Source organism: Trichoplusia ni, chromosome 17 (assembly GCF_003590095.1).
Source record: "Trichoplusia ni isolate ovarian cell line Hi5 chromosome 17, tn1, whole genome shotgun sequence".
NCBI lineage: Eukaryota > Metazoa > Arthropoda > Insecta > Lepidoptera > Noctuidae > Trichoplusia > Trichoplusia ni.
The window spans coordinates 9301799-9323420 of NC_039494.1; the positions used below are offsets into that span (position 1 = coordinate 9301799).

General features: G+C 36.0%; 1 protein-coding gene across 1 annotated transcript; it reads left to right on the forward strand.

Annotated features, from left to right (window-relative positions):
• The first annotated feature begins 402 nt into the window (after window positions 1–402).
• On the forward strand, window positions 403–20971 carry LOC113502546 (transcription factor SUM-1). Its single transcript, XM_026884157.1, has 4 exons — window positions 403–1296; window positions 7343–7474; window positions 20587–20692; window positions 20848–20971. Exons 1-4 carry the CDS (start codon window positions 1018–1020, stop codon window positions 20934–20936), a joined length of 606 nt encoding a protein of 201 aa, XP_026739958.1. The 5' UTR covers window positions 403–1017; the 3' UTR covers window positions 20937–20971.
• Window positions 20972–21622: the final 651 nt, after the last annotated feature.

Here is a 21622-nt window from a genome sequence, read left to right on the forward strand (position 1 = left end):
TCCAAGCTTGATATATTACATTGCGTAAAATGTTCATGAAAATACTAGACGGAATAATGTCTTTCTTTCTCATATTTTATTCAAAAGGTTTCTGTTAACACATATTTATAATAAAGAACTATAATAAAACAGGTTTTTTATTTCTATTATTGCTCCACAAAACATAAAAGCACATTGTAAGTTTCATCAAATAAATACAAACGAAACATAAATAAAATTAACCACGACCTAAATATTAACTCATTTCACTCATAAAATCTAAACTGTGAACAGAAATACGGCCCTAAGAAATAAACCTTTCGTTCGCCATTGATCTGAATAGATTTATCGTCAATACAAAATCATCTTTAAAAATGTAACATGGCCATAAAATATAAAGAAAAAAAAACGAACGACTCAAAAAGCCGCATTAAAAATCGATTCGAAACTCGAAAACGAGATACAAATATAAAAATGTCGCCGAGCTTTCGTCGCTACAAATTTAAAAGGAATATATTGCCGGCATCAATTTCAATCTAAACACTAATAAATTGGCATCTCTCAGCGAAGTAAGAGCCACTGTGCTAGACAGTTTATTAATAGCGAGCATATTTTGTAAATCTCTGGCTGTGATCAACCCTCGGCTGAATTCAGTGTGTGCGGTGTCGCGGTGCGCGCCACCCGAAAAAAACATAGTGTCAAAGTTATCTGTCACGTTTTGGCGCGCAATTCGAGTTCGTGATTTCTGTTTTTTGTGGTTTAGATATAGTGTGTGCTAGATTTTGTGATGAAAATGTGAAAATTGATATGATGATAGTTAATTGTTATTATCATACTAGATAACTTCATAATAATTAATCATCGATATTGCTCAAATACAAAGACAGTAATAAGTTTTAAGAATACATAATAACTTAAATATTAAGTTAACATAAATGACTGAAACATTACAAATAGTTCCTAAAATAATCTTCCTAAACCGAAAACCCCAGCCAAAGACTAGAAATTATACTTCTTAAAAGTTCCTAAACCATAAAAATGAGTTACAACTCAATTTACGATAGCTACAACAACAATAACTACAAAGAATTCGACTTTCACAAAGAAGAAAAAGATTTGAGCGACCAGTGTTGCCAGGTGAAAAATGAGAATAAAAACGGGGAAATTTTAGAAGATAAAGAGGAAAGTCATGTTCAGCATGTATTGGGACCAAGTAGAAGATGTTTGGCTTGGGCCTGTAAAGCTTGCAAGCGAAAAACGGCGGCAGTTGACCGGCGGAAAGCGGCAACACTGCGGGAGCGACGGCGGTTAAGAAAAGTAGGTTGTAATATTGATTCTACAAGTTTATGGCACAGATATCTAAGTTCTAAGACCTAAGTGTATTGGATACGCGTTATTCACGATTGCTTCGAAACTTTTATTTCTGAAGTTTCTCGATTTGTGTATAAGTTTCAGTTAGTTTTAACTAGATTTATCTAGGCTGAACAGAAGTTTGTTTTCGTATTTTTGTAATACTATTTTGTGGGTTTGCTTTTAGAATGTATTTTCACATTTTATCTACTTACTCGATGAAACCTCCTTAAAATTATTTTAATTATACTGAATCATCATTCAGTGAAGAATATGAAATGTAGAGTCCATTACTTACTAGAGGGTAAAGTTACTTTTAAACCATTTTCAGAAGGTTTACGTTAATCATCAACTATACTATTATTAAAATGATGGAACGGTTCACGCATCAGCTCATGATTAAGGACTCCGGTTGGTTCCGAAATTAGTCGGGCGATCCCGATAAATACGCGTGAGTAAACCGTTACAACATTTTAATAATGAATCAATCTCATGGTAGTTATTATAAAAATATATTATGCTAATATAATAAAGCTGAAAAGTTTCTTTGAACGCTATAATCTCAGGAACGACTTGACCGATTTCAAGGCGTCTTTCAATGTTTTCAACTGTCAATTTTAAAGAAGATCTAAAACGCAGTTTTTTAGAAGCGTTATTTCGGCTGCATGCTATTTCATTTGTTTGCTTCAAACTCCTATTGAGACCATTTGTTTTGCGACGTCATATAAAAGAAACAGAAGACCTTTTAAAGTGTGGAAGAGAGATGCGCTCTACGAGTAGTTGCCGTCATGCTTCCACTACAACAATAATATTATTAAAACCATACGATTGGCTCTCTGGAATTATATGCTGGCTTGCAAAAAAACACATTATTTCTAAAACAGGAACCGAATTGTCAATGAAATCCAAATACAATAATTAGATTTAAAAATTAAAAAAAAAACAGGTTTTTAAATGTCCTAAAAATAAAAACTCGATGTAGAATAAGAAGTCACTTCATCCCATTTTTATCCAAAATCACTCCAGCCGTTTTTATAATTGTAAATTGCACTGTCATCGGGTTTGAAGCTACCCTGAAAATTTCAGCCGGCTAGCTTATCGGGAAGTGCCTTAAAACTGAGTTAAAACGACAAACAAACATACAAACAAGAAAGTGAGTTTATAAAAAAACGTGGGAAAATACTTATACGCATTCAATATTTTTTGGAAATCTGTCTGATGGACTAAATTACCCTATTTAGCCTAGCTTTACGAACTAAGCTACCGACGGGTACCGAGTTCCTCATAACTAATTACCAATACAGCCAAACCCTGACCACTAAGCCTAAAGGAGTGACAATATTTATAAACTCCATCTTAATCCGTGTTCCAGGACATTTGTCGTGTATCCGTGATCCGATAATCCGAGAAACGTGATTTACAGACAAACCCGCGTCATTTATTTATATTACTTTAGAGAAAACTGTCGCCTAAGATTAAAGAGTTAATTTTGAATCTGGTTATTGCTTTCGTGTGTATTTGTGGGATTTCGTAAAAGTCTTGCGGGTGTGTGTATGGATTTGAATGCTCGAGGTGCAGGTTCGATCCCAATGCGAACAAGAACTAAAGTGAGTTTAAAAAAATGTGTTTTCATAATTATTCTAAAACACTTCTGACAGACGGTGAAGGATTACTTCGTTAGGAGAGCTGGATTACAAATATAGATATCTGAAATCGCCGACTTACAACGAGCTAACGTGGAAACCAATGAACAAATCTTCCTTATATGGGAGGAGGCCCTTGCCCAACAGTGGGATATCTATAGGCTGGTGTGTATCATATTATTTGTATAAGTAAGTACATAACTACCAGTTCGGTATTCAAAATTCGCCAAAACGAACAACATATTTATTTATAACCTAATTTAAAAATATACTTCCACCATTTAAATTCTACATCTCTAAAACTAAATCTGACATATTCTAAAAGCGTTAAAATGTTCATTAAATCTCCTGTAAAGTGCTATCGCTCCCCTGAGGACACGCACGTCGTGAGTGTCACGACATATTAGGCGCGCGGGATGCGCAAGCGCATGTGTTAAATCACCCTTTTAATATAGGCGCGAGTTTTAAGTATTAATTAGTTGTAATTGTTTTCAAGAGGTTTGTGAAATGTCACTGGGATCTAGCTCTTTTGGCTTTAAGTTCAAATGTTTATTTTATCAGTTTAGTTAGAAATTATTTTAGATAAACAATTTAATCTGCAAATAGGCACAAAAAATAGTAATCATAGTACATTTCGTGAGAATGGTTCATATTTAAACGAAACTAGTCGGAATTGCCCGACTAGTTTCTTACGTACGTACGGTCTTTTCCCATGTTGGCTATTTGATAGGTCCTAGTTTTTATTTCTTACATAAATTATAGTATTGAAGCAATACTTTACAAAACTTTAAAAGAGTTACTAATAGAGTTTTTCGCCTATTCCTAATGTAAAGTTTTAAAAGTGCCAGATAAACTTTCTATATCATCATTCTAGCCTTTTCCGAAATGTGTTGGTCGGCTATCAGTGTAACCGGATTCAGCTAAGTACCAGTGTTATACAAGGAGCGGGCAGGAGCTACCTAGGCAACACGATACCCGTTAGATGACTGTTGTCAGACTTTCTAACTTTTGACTACGACTTTTCTAACTTTTAACGACTGTTAAAGATGAATAACAGCCGGGATCCACTGTTTAACGTACGTTACTTACACAAATAATTAAAAAATAAAACAAGTACCTAAGAACATAGTAATTATTGTTCACCTCACTACTCGTAACTTGATGACTGAATCAGAGCACCGCATATGTTAGATGCAAAGGGCAATAAAATCTCAAATTTATATCTGTCCGTCTCGTTAAAATCCTAAGAAACAGTTCATAATTATGTTTAGAGTTTATGACAAATCGTCCTTTTGTTTTTTATTAAAATGTTAACCGTCCCGTTGCAAATAGAGTTTTCTTTTACACGACTTCCGCACTACCGCGGGTTGTGAACCTGCAAACATTGCGCACAGTGGGTTTGACGCAGAGACCTCAACCACTCGGCTATCCGTGTAGTTGTATTATTCCTTCTGGTTTTTGCGGATCTTGGTCGGTTTTAAAATCAAGAATCTATTGTTATTTTATTAAAGCTAAGTTCTTCTTAAGTATGGTTAACATATTAATAAATGAAATGAAATCAAATAAAACTTTACAAAGCAAACTAAACTGTCCCATTTTCAAATTATTTCTTCTTTTTTTACGCAAAACTCACTGAATGCATTTAGACAAAACTTAGTACACAGATAGTTTATAACCAGGATTAGCACATGGCATAGTTTTTACCCTGATTTGATGCTCCCGTGGGAACATTTTCACTTAATAGCGAGCAGGCCCGCGGGCGTCAGCTAGTTTTACATATTTTAAATTTGTTTAAAAGAGAGTCAATAAATTTCAGGTTCGACCGTCACTTGTCAGAATTTTGAAACTGAGTAATTATGACCCACAAACAACGATCATTTGCAATTAGATCGCAGTAAACTGAATTAACATTAAAAATTCTAAATGTGTATAATTTATTTGTGTTCGCCAGCTATTAGTGAAACTGTCTTGACACAAAATAAAGTCGTTGCGAATTAGCTCTAAAGCTGGGTTCAGACTAAATCTAAAGATCCGAGTTCATAAGGACGTATTTCTCTACTAGGCCCGATTTTTCAATTGTCAGATAACTTTTATCTGAGGAATAAATATGGCCGTTTGACATATTTTCTATACAAAAGCTGTCAAAACGTCAAATTTATCATCGAATAAAAGTTATCTGGCGATTGAAAAATCGGCCCTAAGAGGTAAGATTTGTGAGTTTGTGACATTGTCGGGGGTACTTTGCTGAACCGATTTTGGTAATTATTTAACAGATAGAACGCCACGTTATTAGTGTATGTTTTAGGCTACATATTGATCAAAGCATACCGCTCAAATATTGGATCAGCTAAGGTTGTTCGATACCGTACACAAACATTTGTCACGACTGCTTTTTCTGTCTGTCTGTCTTTGTGCATGTGTGTCTGGGTGACTTGAATGGTTGTGAAACCTGCCGTGACACAAAGATTAAATTCCTCACTTCCGGAGTAGTACTTTTTAAAAAGCTCTAAAGACCACCACCACATTTGAAATTTTGCACAAACACACACATAAATTAAAACGCAATAAATAAAAACAGTTTATCAAAACTTTATAGCATCAATATTCCTGCTAACTGTCGCGTGTTTGAACAAGGTTTTAACCTAAATTTAGATCGAGAGCCCGATAAAGCCGAAGATATACGAGTTACATCTTAATTTCACATAAAAACGAATTTAGTACGTCGCTCAAACACGCCACGATTTATTTTTAAATTTAAGACTTCGTAACGTTTTGTAACTACCTTTAAATATTATGATAGTGTTGCCATAAATCTGTCAAAATGGCTGACGAAGTGACATTTCGAATTTTAAGTGTTTTAACTTATTATACTTGTATTTTATAGCGATATCATAAAAATGATATTAAATGTTATATGTTGTATTATTGTAATATATTTGAAAATATTGGTAAGATAGGTATTTTTCTATTTTTTTTTTCGTTTGGATATAGGTATATAACATTGGCAAAGCGGCGTATAAATGCTAAACGGGATAGGATATTGTGAAATGATTTGGCATTTGCCCAAAAGTGGGACACAAAAAAAAGTGGGACTTAATTTATTAGCGTTTTAAAGTAATAAATTAAAAACTTTTGTTCCTCAATACTCTTAATTTTCATTTACAAGAAACAAAAAACACATAGTAAAAAAAAAACTAAAGTTTTAACAATAAAAATTGTTCCTATGGCCGCAAAACGAAAATGAATAGACAAATAAATCATTATAAACAAACAGAATTAGCCCAAAGGCACATTTATTTCGAACCCCAGCTCATTAGCGATGGCCCATTGAATACCACTGAGCCGGTAGGAAAAAACATAAAAGTATGCAAGAAAAGGGTTATTTTGTTGAAACGAAACGACAAATTATTTTATTATCTGTTTTTGAAGATAAATTAGGATGGAAATAGATTTTGAGGGGTATGGCGGACTGGTTTAAGATGGCTTGTAGGTGCTCAGTATAGCGGGTCCTAATCAGATTCATGATTGTTACTACACGTTTTTTTCTTCGGCCTAGCCTTTTCCCAACTATGTTGGGGTCGGCTTCTAGACTACGACTTCTAGGTAACTGGGCTGAAGAGGTCCAGCCTTTGAAGCTCTATATGTGGCCAATAATGAATAAAACAGTGTTGGAAAACTGATATTAAAACTCGGTAGAAGCATATGTCCAGAAGTAAACCATGCTGAGTTAATTTATTGATTGATACTGAATCCTAACTTACGCTACGTTTTTTAATCCCTATCCTTTTGACATCTTAAAGAGCATGATCATCATCATCATCGGTCCATATTCGTCCACTGCTGGACATAGGCCTTCCCAATAGCACTCCAGCGAGATCTATCATCAGCTGCTCGAAGGGCATCGGCACCCTAAAACTGATTTACGTTGTATTAGTTAGACCATTCTTTTATTATAACAATATCTTTTTGAGGTGGATTCATAAAGATTTATTTAATAAATAGCCTGCCGGATAGACCACGGAGCCTTGGGGATCGGTTTGTAACCTTGCCTTTGGAAAGTAAATATGGACTGCAGCGCTCAATTTGTTAGTGTCTATTTTCCCACGTTTTTATACATTAACTTTCTTGTTTGTAGGTATGTATGTTTTTTTGTCGTTTCGGTTGGATTGCAACTCAATTTTGAGGCACTTCCCGATAAGCGAGCAGGCAAAATTTTCGGGGTGGCTTCAAACCTGATGAAAATGCAATTTACAACTATAAAAACGGCTGGACCGATTTTGATACAAATTCGTGGCATTAAAAACTTGGGTATTTAGATTTTTAAAATATATTTTAGTACCTATTTTATAGTTACGTTTTAACTCCACCAGGTCAACGCTGCCTTTGAAGAGTTGAGGATCAGAGCGCGCGCCGGCAGCGGGCGACTGCCCAAGTTGGAGATACTGAGAGCAGCCATACAGCATATAGAACGACTTCAGGCCGCGTTGAGAGCGGCTGCCGTGGTGAGTTGGGTATTATTGTAACCGCATAAGTGAATCAATCACAGGTTAAGCTACGCATGACGCGGTTGGTCCGTAGATGGGTGACCATCTTTGTCATAACGAGTTCCTCCGTGTTTCGGAAGGCATGCTTTTGGGTCCCGGCTGTTATTCCTACATCTTTGACAATCGTTACAGGTAGTCAGAAGCTTGAAAAGTCTGACAACCAGTCTAACCAAGGGGTATCGTGTTGCCCAGGTAACTGGGTTGAGGAGGTCACATAGGCAGTCGCTCCTTGTAAAACGCTGGCACTTAGCTCCATCCGGTTAGACTGGAAGCCGACCTTTAATATAGTTGGGAAAACACTAGGCCGATTACGACGATGATATAAAAGAATTACAATTTTTCCTTCATTCCTTTATCGTCGATAAATCTCGTAACCATTCAGATCATTCGATATGATTTGTCTACCATTCAGTTAATTAAAAAAATCATATAAAACAAATCATTAGTAATATCAAAACAGATTCCTATTTCAACAAATGGTTCTAATCTCAAATCTAAATCCGTCACGCGACGCGACTTTGCGATTGCGTCCGTGTCGCACGTCGCAGTCGCAACATGTTAAATTGTAATTTGTATATGTCAGCTGATTATTTATACTTTGACGTCTTTTTGTCTGGACGTTGTTTTTAGTTCAAATATTTGTTGTCATTGATGAAAGATACGCATTGCATGACAATAAGTAGGTATGTTATAAGTTTGATGTCTATCCGTCTGCGGCAATATAGCTCTCGAACGGGTTGAGCGATTTCAATTTAGTTTGTTTTGTACTAAAATAAGTACGTGTTGCATTTTTTGTTTTTAATCCCCGACGCAAAAAAGTGATTTATAAACTTGACGTGTCTGTCTGTCTGTCTATGGCATCATAGCTCCCAAACAAGTATCTCTACATTTACGCGCGTGACTGTTCGAAACAAACTGTAATTTCCATACACCTGCAAACAAAAATACAACATCTGTGAAAATTTAAATGGTCATCTCGTTTCATGAGAAAAAAACCTAGAACCAGATAACGACTACCAGTGCCTTATTATACATAAGGCACTTTAGGCCAGTGCCTAGGGGCTCACTATGACCAGGGGCCCACCACCAAAGTAGGCATCTAAGAAAGAGCTCGATAAATTTTTCACTGATTTCAAAAATCACTTTAAAAATTACTCTGTTTAGACATCAATGTACATTTACATATAAGACTATATCTAAATCTGTTTTCAGGAGTTCGCGACACGGCGTGTCGTGTGTCCGTAGTCTATGTTAAATTGTCATTTATACACGTCCACAGATTATTTATCGCTACACGTGCGCACGAGGAATAGACTTCTTAGAAAACGGCTATAGATGGATAATCATTTTAATTGCAGCGAATGTGTGTTTTATTATTTTGTTTTATTTCGACGCGGATAATTTTAATTTGCGCGCGCGTCGCTGTGGTTGCGTGCGATTGTTTATCAATAAGTTATTCATTTTTGTGACGTAGACACACAAATAAATGCGGTAGTTTTACATGTGTGTTTTACATTTTACTCTTACAACTCTAATAGGGATGATGACAATTTTTTTTGCAGTGTCCGTCTTGTAGTTGTTTGTATAATAATGAATACGTATTTTTTAATTTGTCCCGCAAACGTAAATTGACCAAATTACATTCAATGAAACTTACGCGTGACGTCACGATTGAGTATAAATTTTACTCTATCGTTACGTCACAAGCCCCCTCTCCTAAACTTTAGCAGTTAATCTTTGTCAATTCTAGTTTCTCTGAAAAAGGTAAGAATACGTGTCTCATACTTTTCAATTATCTAACTTAGGGACTAATGAGATTTTTTATTTTTGTACCCAATCATCATCCCTATTCTAGTTATAAAAACACTATACTATGTATTACCGATACAAATAACTATTACTAGGATGTTCATGGGACTAAATTACAACTATTTCACTTTATTTAAAGAGAACAGAATGGTTTCATCCAGTCCGAAATTCTGAGGTAGGAAAAAACAAAAAAAATAAATACCACTAATTTAAATACCACTCCATTAAAATTTTATCAAAATCAGTCCAGCCATCTTTATACTTTTAAATTGGGTTGTCATCAGTTTCGAACCTACCCTGAAAATTTCAGCCTGCTAGCTTATCGGGAAGTGCCTCAAAATTGCGTTGCAAAAATCCAACCGGAACGACAAACAAACAAGAAAGTCAGTTTATAAAAACATGGGAAAAAATTTCAGTCAGGAGGTTTTTTCAAAATTTCTTCATTTTTCAGTTCTGTGTCTGATTCCATTTACATCTCGCGTAGTCGATCATCACATACTCATGCCCTGTGATACTGCTCACATATTGTTCAGCATTACCGCACTCCTATAACAAGACATGCATACCATTACTAGCTGTTGCCCGTGCTTATATAGGTATATCAACGAATTTCATCGTAACAAAAACAACTTAGAAATAATTGTTGAGAAAAAAAAAATTTTTTCTCTAGTCCACTGTGTCCCACAGCTGGGCAAAGGCCTCCCCCAAATCCTTCCACGACTCTCTATTCTGGGCCGCATGGAACCAGCCTGCGCGGTAAGCGACAAGGTCGTATCGCCACCGCTTCCTAGGTCGCCCACGACGACGCCGTCCATCCGTTGGCTCCCATAGTGTGGTGACTTTGGCCCAATGATCACTTTCCATGCGGCTAACATGACACGCCCAATCCCATTTTAGCCTTTAGAAAAAATATTACCGAAAATAAATGGTTTTAGTGACTCAACCTGAAAAGACATATGCGACGTCGCAGGTTTTTTTTAGGCCTTTTAATGATGTACAATATCGTAGTACATAATTTTGATATATCCCGTAGGCCAGCGTTTGCATGATAAGGATAAAAAATAGTAAATACGTATGATTTATAACGTATATGTTTCTCTACAAAATGATGAATAAGTTATAAAACTGCATCAAAATCCGTTGTGTAGTTTTAAAGATTTAAGCATTGAAAATGATAGAAGGGCAAGAGAAAGCGACTTCGTTTTATATTATGTATTGATAAATATATCTGTTTTTATGTGGTTGGAACATGTAAAAATATTCGACAAGCCTTTTTTAAAACAGATTTAGTGAAGGCTAGTTAGATTTAAATATAATTTTTGTAGTATCTATAGTGAGACTGATTCACTCGCGACCCCTCCGCGTCAGCTCATGATTGGGTCCGAAACTATCCGGGCACTCCCGATAACGCGTGAGTAAACCGTTGCACCATTAAAAATGATGTAATTTTTACCTCAGTATTTTTCTTTTTCATTCTCAAACGAAGGTAAACGAAGCAGACTCCAGTTATACAAAGTACTAATAAAATTAAAGTACTGCATGTTATTATAATGATATTACCGTGACCTGCCGTGGTAATGATCCCGGATTCTGAAAAATAATCTTTAATTAAAAAAATAATAATCTCGAGACGGATTCTTAGATGATTCTTCCATGGCTAAGCTATAACGCATAAGTGATTCGATCACAGGTTAAGCTATGCTTGACGCGGTTGGTCTGTAGATGGGTGACCATCTTTGTCATAACGAGTTCCTCCGTGTTTCGGAAGGCACGTTAAATTGTGGGTCCCGGCTGTTATTCCTACATTTTTGATAGTCGTTACAGGTAGTCAGAAGCTTGAAAAGTCTCTGACAACCACTCTTACCAAGGGGTATCGTGTTGCCCAGGTAACTGGGTTGAGGACGTCAGATAGGCAGTCGCTCCTTGAAAAACACTGGTACTTAGCTAAAACCGGTTGGACTGGTAGCCGACCCCAAACTTATTAGTTGCTTTTCACTCGCTTTTAAACCCCGACGATAAAAGATTTAGTGTTAATAGTTTGACGTGTCTCTCTATATGTGGCACCATAGCTACTTAACGGATTGATCGATTACAGTTTGGTTTCTTTTGTATTAAAGGTGAATTATGTGAAAGTTTTCTTAGACATGTTCGATAAAAATCGGTTAATAATTTTGGCGGTTACAGTCTGGATGAACAACCGAATGTTTGCAAATATACTCGACTGGGGATTCAATAAAAGCGCACTGAAATAGAATATTGATGACTTAGTCAAGAGAGTTCTTAGCTTGGTTTGATGATAAATTTGGCGGTGAGAAAATAGGATATCGAAATAAGGTTCTCAAGACAGTATCAATATCTAACTACATTTTGCAATTCTGCTAAAGATGATATGTCCTGTGGGTCCGGATTTTTTTATTTATTTATACTGCCCCGCTAAAAATCGAAAAGAATCCAACGGGATAAATAATTACTATGTTAATCCACGTTATAAACTATTTGCGTATAAAATTTCGTCGTAATCCGTTCAGCAGTTTTTGCGTGAAAGAGTAACAAACATCCAAACATACAAACTTTTGCGTTTATAATATTATTAGTACAATATCTATACTACAAGTTAACTTACCGAAGCTGATGTGGACAAAACTGTTTCTCTGTTGCATCGTATGGATAAAAGTGTAACTACTTTGGTTACAGCCTGCTTTCAAAGTAATATTTAGAGGATTAAGCATGCTCTGTTCCCGTAACTTCTTCCTTTCATGAATAGTCACGATAGCATCGCATGTGTCTGAAATATAAACTCTCTTGAATAGACAAGAGCCTCAAACTGCTATTTACAATGTCCGATGATTGAATGAAAAGCCGAGTGGTTGAGGTGGCCACGCCAAACCCACTGAGCGCGACGTGTCTCGGGTTCAATCTCCGCGTAGGACAAGCGTTTGTGTGATCCACGAATGCTTGTTCTGAGCCTGAAGTCTAAAGACACCAGACACAGGAAACGATTCGTTGATCACACAAATGCTTATTCTACACGAGGAACGAATCGCTTAGAGGGTTTGGCGTGGTGACCTCAAGCACTCGGCTATCTGGGCAGTCAATTGTTTCGTCTTTAATCCTTAATTATTTACTTTATTAACTGACACAAATTAAAAAGCGTACCTGTATCAGGTTACATTATAATACCAGCCTGTTAGCGTCCCACTGCTGGACAAAGGCCTCTTCCCATATTTAGGACATTGATTAGAAGGAAATAGGGATGATGACTGGGTACAAAAAGAAAAAAATCTCACTAGTCCCTCAGTTAGATAATTGAAAAGTATGAGACACGTATTTTTTCCTTTTTCAGAAAAACTAGAATTGACAAAGATTAACTGCTTTAAAGTTTAGGAGTGGGGGCTTGTGACGTAACGATAGAGTAAAATTTATACTCAATCGTGACGTCACGCGTAAGTTTCATTCACTGTAATTTGGTCAATTTACGTTTGCCGGACAAATGAAAAAATACGTATCCATTATTATACAAAAAACTACAAGACGGAAACTGCAAAAAAAAAATGTCATCATCCCTATTGCCATGACGTATCAACTTACCCTTAATTACTTCAATATTATAATGATTACGTGTATGGTAATGAACCGGTATGGTCTCATTAGCTATATTCTTATACGTCATAAAAGTGTAATTCTTTTGTTTTGTATACTTATATTTGATATTTTTCTCTGGTAGACTCACCACATGATCATCTGAAATTAAGAGTTTATTTTTAACTAGCTTTTCGCCCGCGGCTTCGCCCGCGTCGAGGTCAGTTATATCGCGTTTCCAAGAGAACTCTTCAAAAGTCCGGGATAAAAACTATCCTATGTTCTTTCTCAAGGTCAACTCTATCTCTGTACCAAATTTCATTAAAACCAGTTCTGTGGTTTAGACGTGAAAGCGTAACAGACAGACAGACAAAGTTACTTTCGCATTTATAATATTAGTAAGGAAGGATTATATAATATGATATTCCAAAAGTTTCACACAACGCTATTTAGTTTCAAATTAAGCATAGCTTGTATTATGAGTACTAGACGACTGATAAACATACTTATATATTTCAAAATACATAAATAATGTAGATAAATTATCCTTGTATCGGGTAATTTCAATTTAATATTTTATTTTAAACAATTTTTGCAGCAAGGAATTTAATCCTTGTGTCGCGGGGAGTTTCTCATACATTCAAATCACATACAGAAAGACACACAGACTCAGTTTCAGTAACAAGCTTTTTTGGATCACACAAATGCTTGTACTAGGGGGTCGAACCCGCGACACGTCGCACTCATTACGCCCCGGTTTGGCGTGGTGACCTCAACCACACGGCTATTCGTGCAGTCAGAATATTGGCTTGAAACTACATTTTTTAAGAGCATTACAACCCAGCCTATTTTAACTTACCGTAAAATGTTCTCATTAACAACAAGTCCGCGGTTATAGTCTTGTATTCCAATTTGAATTCGCAAAAAAAATGTTTATGGTAAGTGTCTTTCATCATCTGAAAATCTGTATTTAATAATAACTTTCTGGGTGAATCCGACTCTGTTGACAATTGTTTTTTTAATTAGAATGCTATCGAAGTGCGAAAAATGATTAGAATAATTTTAACAATATTTATAAATCATCATCATCCACAGCCTTTTCCCAACTACGTTAGGGTCGGCTTCCAGTCTAACCGGATTCAGCTAAGTACCAGTGTTTTACAAGGAGCGACTGCCTATCTGACCTCCTCAACCCAGTTACCTGGGCAACACGATACTCCTTTAAATAATAGTTAGACTGGCTGTCAAACTTTCTAGCTTCTGACTACCTGTAACGAATGTCAAAGGTGTGCTAATAACAGCTGGGCCAGGGACCCACAATATAACGTGCCTTCCGAAATAAATACAAAGCTGTGTAAAATCGTTAAGCCTATTTGATATAATGGAAGAAGAAGAAGAATTCTTACCCGCTTTAAAATAGACTCCATCCATATTGCAAACTATAATTCCATCTTGAGTGGTTTTTTTCTCAACATTAATTTTTATCCGTTCATTTTCAGTGTAGCCGTAGACAAATTTGAAGTATGTTGTGTTGCCAGCTTTATCAAATTGTGGGACTAATTTTAGTCCGTTTACCGTCAAAGAGAAATCTGAAACTGAAAAGTATTTTATTTTATTCCTTAGAAAAAGCGATTTTAAACAAATGATAAAAAACTAGCTGTTGGGCGCGTGCTCGCCTGCTACAAACCGAAAATGATCCCACGGGAACATAAAATCTGGATAGAAACTATCCTGTATTAATCCTGGTTATAAACTACCTGTATATAAAGGTTCGTCTAAATCCGTTCAGTAGTTTTTGCGTGAATAGTAACAAACATCCATACATACAAATTTTCACGTTTATGATATTAGCATGAAGTAGGATAGAAACTCGCGTATTTATTTCAAATCTAGTTTGAAATAAAACTTTAAATTTTTGATTTAGACTTACTGTGATCAAAATTTAGCGTCCTCCTAATAAATTTGATTTTGAATTGTTGAATTATGCCGTTCCTATATATTTGATAGTTGTAAATAATGTAGGATCTGTCATCGCTGGATTGGATCAATGTACGGAATTCAGCTCGGTACAACGATTCAGTTTTAATTTCACTCGTTATGAGCTTCTGACCTATAACATAGAGAACATTATTATACGACTATCCTATAATTAAAAAATAAACTATAGCATGTCATTTATTTGGATGCCAAAATGTTTTAAATGTGTTAGTCTCAGTAAATAAAAAAAACAAATTCATGACTGAATCAAACGTAGATTAACCTAGATGTCTATTTTTTATAGCTATCAGGGTTCATGAGATAAAGGCTGGTAACAGACAGATGGACAGCGGAGCCAAGGTATAGAAAGTAAGCCAAATATGGATTAATTACTATGATGAAAGCTGGTTATAAAAAAAATCTATTAAGGGAAGTTAAATAATTGCAAAATAGACTCGAATTAAATAAACTGAGAGGGGTTTGTGACGTACGTAACGATTTCATAAAATTTATTATTCGTAAGAATTGTCGTTATCCCTATTGCGGTAGGTGTTTTAGAATACCAGCTAGTCAGAAATATGTTTAAAATAAAATAAAATTAAAGGATGAAGATCCATTTACCTTGGTTATTATAATACTTGAAGTCAAAAAGACCAAACGGTATCTCCCATCTTACATGTATGAGGTTTCCATCCCAATATTCATAATTAATTTGTCCGCAATTCTCCATGTACTCCCACGTGTATTTAACATTCACGTTATTTATAAATACTTGTACTGAAAGAAACAGAAAAATTAAATAAAAACTATCCTCTTGTTTCTTAACTGCTTAGTAGTGTCATTTTTATGCCATATATTTTTATTCATCCCCAAATTTAAGAAGTTACGGTACTCTTTTAATAGGCGTACACGGGGACACAGGTTCAACATGCGGAGGCCTTGTTGAAACAAAAAAGATCCATGTTTTTAAAGACATTATTAAATATATTCAAATAAATCGCTATTACCTGAAAGACTTTCTGTTGAAATTACAATTAGAATAACGAGACACACACAATAGGTCCACATTGTGAAATAATAAAAGGAAAACTGAAATATTGCTGAATACTTATGATTCAGTATAAATACAGTTGACATAAAATTGGTATTTGTCGGACTAAATATGTAATTAATATTTTGACAACATTTTAAATTGGACTACACGGATAGCCGAGTGGTTGAGGTCACCACGCCAAACCCACTGACGCGAAGTATCGCGATTTGGATCCCGAGTTTTTGAGTGATCCACGAATGCTTGTTTTGAGTCTGGGTATCTTTGTGAATGTGACTTGAATAAATAATAAATAAATAAATGCGGACAACATCACATACATTGTTCTGAACCCAAAGTAAATTGCTGAAGTGACTTGTGTTATGGAATTCAGATACAACGAAGGTACCACAAACACCCAGGCCCGAGACAATGTAGAAATGTGAATTTTTACATTGACCCGACTGGGGATCGAACCCGGGACCTCAGAGCTAGCGACACCTTGAAACCGGTGCGTACGCCACTCGGCCACGGAGGTCGTCGTGAATATTTGTGCAACCCCCGCGACACAAGGATTAAATTCCTTAATGCGGGTGTCGTTTTGGAGAATTGCAACGCATTGCCATACACCGACACAAAAACGCGAATGACGTAGCACGGTGGTTTAGGTTCAGTCAGTAAGAGTCTGACACTACCCTCTTCTACCCCTGAATACCTCTCGGCGGAGGAAACAGGTCCTCAGGTTCAGGTGGATGTCCTCATAGACACCTGGGTCCCAATTCTGCTATTTACAACTGCCGATTAATGAGTGAAATTTGGCTTAAAATGACAATTTTCGTATTTCTCTTAACAATTTTTCTAAACAATGAGTAGAAAAGTACCGCACGGTGCATTCAGGGTCAATGCAATTAACTTCCAATTATTTTGTTGTCAAAATGCTTAATCCAATTGCCATTTGTTCATCGGCCGTTGTAAATAGCAGAATTGGGGCCCTGGATTGTCCTCGTGACATCATTTTCGATTAATTGTAATTGTCATGAACATGAGGAAATCCGATACTATCCTTATCGGGGTAGAAAGAGAGATATTTAATTTTTGTCATGGTGTGACTGATTGGATTTCGATGAAATTTGTGAAGAAGTAGCTGACAGCTTTATAGAACAAATTGAATACTTTTAGAGTAAGAGCCAGACCTACGTTTTTAGCACCTTTAATAGCGTGCCCAAACTCCATAATCAGCCATCGTTCTTACCTATGTTGAGAGCATCCGCTGACAAACTTTCAGCTTTTATAAAATAACGTAGGTCTGGCGTCCATGGGCTCTTAGACCATTTATTAGTTAGCCATTTTAGTATTAACTAGCTGTCGCCCGCGATTTCGTCCCCGTGGGTAGAAGATATAAGTTATGATTTATATCTGCCGTGTTTTTTTTCACATTTTACTTCGCTTCTATTAGTCGCAGCGTGGTTTATAGCCTAAAGCTTTCTTCGATGAATGGTCTATTCAACACAAAAATATTTATTCAATTTGAACCAGTAGTTCCTGAGATTAGCGTGTTCAAACAAACAAACTCTTCAGCTTTATATATTAGTATAGATAGATTTCCCCTAAAAAAGGAAAAATAAATATGGTATAATAAATAGGAATAAACACGTACAGTTTTGGCAAGCTAAGCCATAAAAGAATTAACTTCCAAATAAGTTAAATAGTTATATTATATCCTCATATTGATAAGGCAATAAAATCCAATTAAAAACAACAACATTCGGGACAAACTGAATTTTGAAAGCAGGATTCTGAACATAGTATCTGCAGTAAATTAAGTCGTAGTGCCCTTGTTAGCACGAAGTGCAGGTTCCGTTCCAAGGCAGACAAAATACCTATATATAATATATCCTGGGACAACTCACACACGGTTATCTGATCCCAAGCTTAGCAGAGCTTGTGTTATGGTAACCAGACAGCTTAAACTTACTTATATATTTCTAAATACATACATATTATAGATAAATTACACCCAGACACCAGAACAAATGATCATAATCATCATTACAGAAAATTTGTCCTGGGCGGGAATCGAACCCACGACCTCCGGTATAGCAGTCAGGGTCACCACTAGACCAACAGACCCGTCCCGGAATACCTATATGACTTTTTCAAAGTCATACGTACTTTAGCTGACTTACTGATGCCGAGCCCAATGTTGGGAAAAGGCTAGGATGATGATGATGCTGATGACCTACCGTCATACTTACCACGCGAACATAGACGCGGGTAACAAGCTTGTTGCATTAAGAAGAACCAATAAATACGCTTGACTGAACCATAATGAAATAATCTATTAGATATACATAAAAATGAATCCCTATCTCTCTTTGTCACGGCGTCACGCGTGAACGACTGGACCGATTTCTCTGATTTTTTTATGTTGTATTTGTTATTATCAAGAGAAGGTTCTTATAAAAGAAAAAAATGAAAAATTGCGCGGAAAATAGAATCTTAAGAATACTTAACTACCATATTTTTAAGTAATCCTGACTTTTGTTACGATAGTGATTTGTTGGGTCGATCTCCGCCCCCAATAATATAAAGGCACCGGGAACGAGCGTATTCACGCAGGTGCTACCGCGGGGCACAGCTAGATTGATTATAAAACCGAATTTTATTGTGTTAATTTTGTTATTGTTATTTTTAACGACTGCTACACTATACCTATAATACTTTAGTCGCGCGGATTTCGCAAACATTAAACACGAAAGCAGTGCTTTTTAACCCCCGACGCAAAAACGACGGGGTGTTATAATTTTTACGTGTGTGTATGTGTCTGTCTGTGGCATCGTAGCTGCCAAACGAGTGATCCGCTCTTAATGCAATTTTTTTGTTTTGAAAGGTATATCAGTCGAGAGTGTTCTTGGCTGTTTGGTGGAAATCGCTTAAGGTCTTCAAGGTCGTTTGTTAGGTGTGATAGGAATGTTACACGCTCAGTTTACTTGCAAGCATATGTTTTGTGGGATCTGATATTTGAAACACTGATGTCTTCTGGAATCACTGAGTTGGCCTGCTTTTAGGGCTCGAAGGTAGGAGACGTAATCCAGGTCTAACTTTTAGTAAACCCATCGAGTTTGGGCTCATTGAATTTGTTTTGACTAGTTCTCTTCATGATTCTAATTTGCCTCGGGGGTTGTTAATTTTTTATTTATTGCTTTTATATTTTATTAACTAATCTGTTGTCAAAATATTTAAATTGTGATTAAAACATAATCCTTATTAAAATGTTGTCACTGACAGTAATAAGGGTAGACATTTTGGCGGGAACGTCGTCATTACGTTGTCTGTGGGTTTCTCTTTTCTTATCTTTTACCGATTTTGTTTTGTTGACGTTATGAAAATACTGAATATTTTTTAAGAACAGAAATTTACAACCGGCTTCAAATAAAAACTAGATACCGAGTCAAACTTGAATAAATGACGGTTATCACGTTCAATAAAAAAAAACGGTTTTTAAAGCCAAGCACTCATTTCGAGACAAATATTTTTTTTTAAAACCCGTGTCGCTAAACTGACTCTACTACAAATAATAAAAAAAAACAAAATAAAGTATCCAATTGACAACCTCTCTAAATATCATTTTAAAAATCAAGAGACACGAAATCAAAAAACATAAAAATCAATATTAACTCTCACACCACCATAAGCAAATGATTAGAAGCAGGTGCAAAGCTTAGCAAATTACAGCCGCATTTGACTTTCGCTGATGCGAATCTTAACCCTACCACGTTCACATAACCAAGTTTGTATCAATTGAGGAAGGGAGAAAGATCTATACGACAAGTCTTACCCTCTCGCTCCCACCTCGCAATAGATTTAAGTCAAAAGTTGTCGGTACGTACAGAAATAGAATGCAACACGCCTGTCTAAATGTTTACATATTTTATGCGGCGTTATGTCAATGGACATTAGATGTGTGGTCTCACTAATAATAAAGTTTTTGATGTGGCGATAGGGCAAATTTATATTGTTGCTTTTAATAGCATCCTACTTATATTATAGACGAGAAAGTTTGTATGTATGGATGTTTGTTCCTCTTTCACGCAAAAAGAACTACGGATTTAGATGAAACTTGGTAGGCAGATAGGTTTTAACCGGGATTAATACATAGACTTACTAATATATTAAAGCGAATGTTTGTTTGTATGGATGTTTGTTCCTCTTTCACGCAAAAAGAACTACTGATTTAGACGAAAAATTGTACGAAGATATGTTGTAATCGTTAGTACATAGTTTTCATCTCGATTTTATGTTCCCTAGGGATCATTTTCGATTTGTAGCGAGCGGGCCCGCGGGGAGCAGCTAGTGTTATAATGTTAGATTAGGAGGAATTCAAATGTAACTGAATTGTGTTGATGTACTTTATGCAGATTTCTGCTATTATAGGAATTTTGGTCTAGTGGTTAGAGCCTTTACTGCTGGACCGTAGGTCGTGGCTTGATTCCCAGCTAAGACGAATGTTTTTTGATGACCACGATCATTTGTTCTGTGTCTGGGTGTTATTTATCTATTAAATACAACTGTTTCGGAGTTAAAAAAAACATAAAATATCACGGCGTTGTTTAAAAACTCCTAGTTTAGTTATTTTTTCTCCATCTTCATCTGATTTAGACATTTTTGCCAACAGTTGGAGTCTGAAAGCTGCAAGAGCTACATGGAGTCAGCTGTGACCTCACAACGTCCCTACGACACAAGAGAGACAAAGACAGAGAAAGAAATACCTTTTTTAAACAGTAAGTAACATTATTAAATGATGTAACGGTTTACTCTCGCGTATTTATCGGGGTAGCTCGACTAGTTTCGGGCCCAACCGGAGTCTTTAATCATGAGCAGACGCGGCGGGATCGCGAGTCGAACTGGTCGTTTCAAAACCAAATCCTTGTTTCAGACGACACATCTTCCTGTGGAGTGAACAGTTTAGCCCGATTGCGATGTATTGTGCAAGCGTTAGCTAGCAATGGGAAAGATACGCCATGACACTATTATTATCTTATTCAGGAACATAATAACACAATAAGCTAAAATATTCAGCCAAAGAATGTATAAGAAATACCATTAATAGGGGTGAATAGTTACATCAATTCAACATATTCCAAAAAAATTTGGAAATATATCGTCGTCCTAGCTTTTTCTTAATTATGTTGGGGTCGGCTTCCAGTCTACCTGGATTCAGCTAAGTACCAGTGTTTTACAAGGAGCGACTGCCTATCTGACCTCCTCAACCCAGTTACCTGGGCAACACGATACCCTAGGATACACATTAGTTATATCTATGTGCAATTTATTTTTCATATGAAATCGTTTTCCGAGAGGGTAGCACTTAGTTATAAATTTTGAATTATACGCTTCTATCTTATAAATCTATTCACCCCTGTTTTTTGTATTTTTAAGTTTTACTACTGATACTGTAATGCAAGAATGAAAATGTAGGTAGTAAGCTATTATTTATTTATTTAAGTTCTTAGACTACATTGTCAATGCTCATTCTGCTCAATATTTGAGAATAAAAAGATTTTATACACTCTTTAGTATTTTATTTTTATACCTTTACCTTTCACCAAAACATTCGATTTTGTCTTCTTATGTTCTAAATAATACAGGATCTGTGTATCTACAAGTTACATAATATTATTATCTCCTCGCTAACGCTGACGAATCACTCA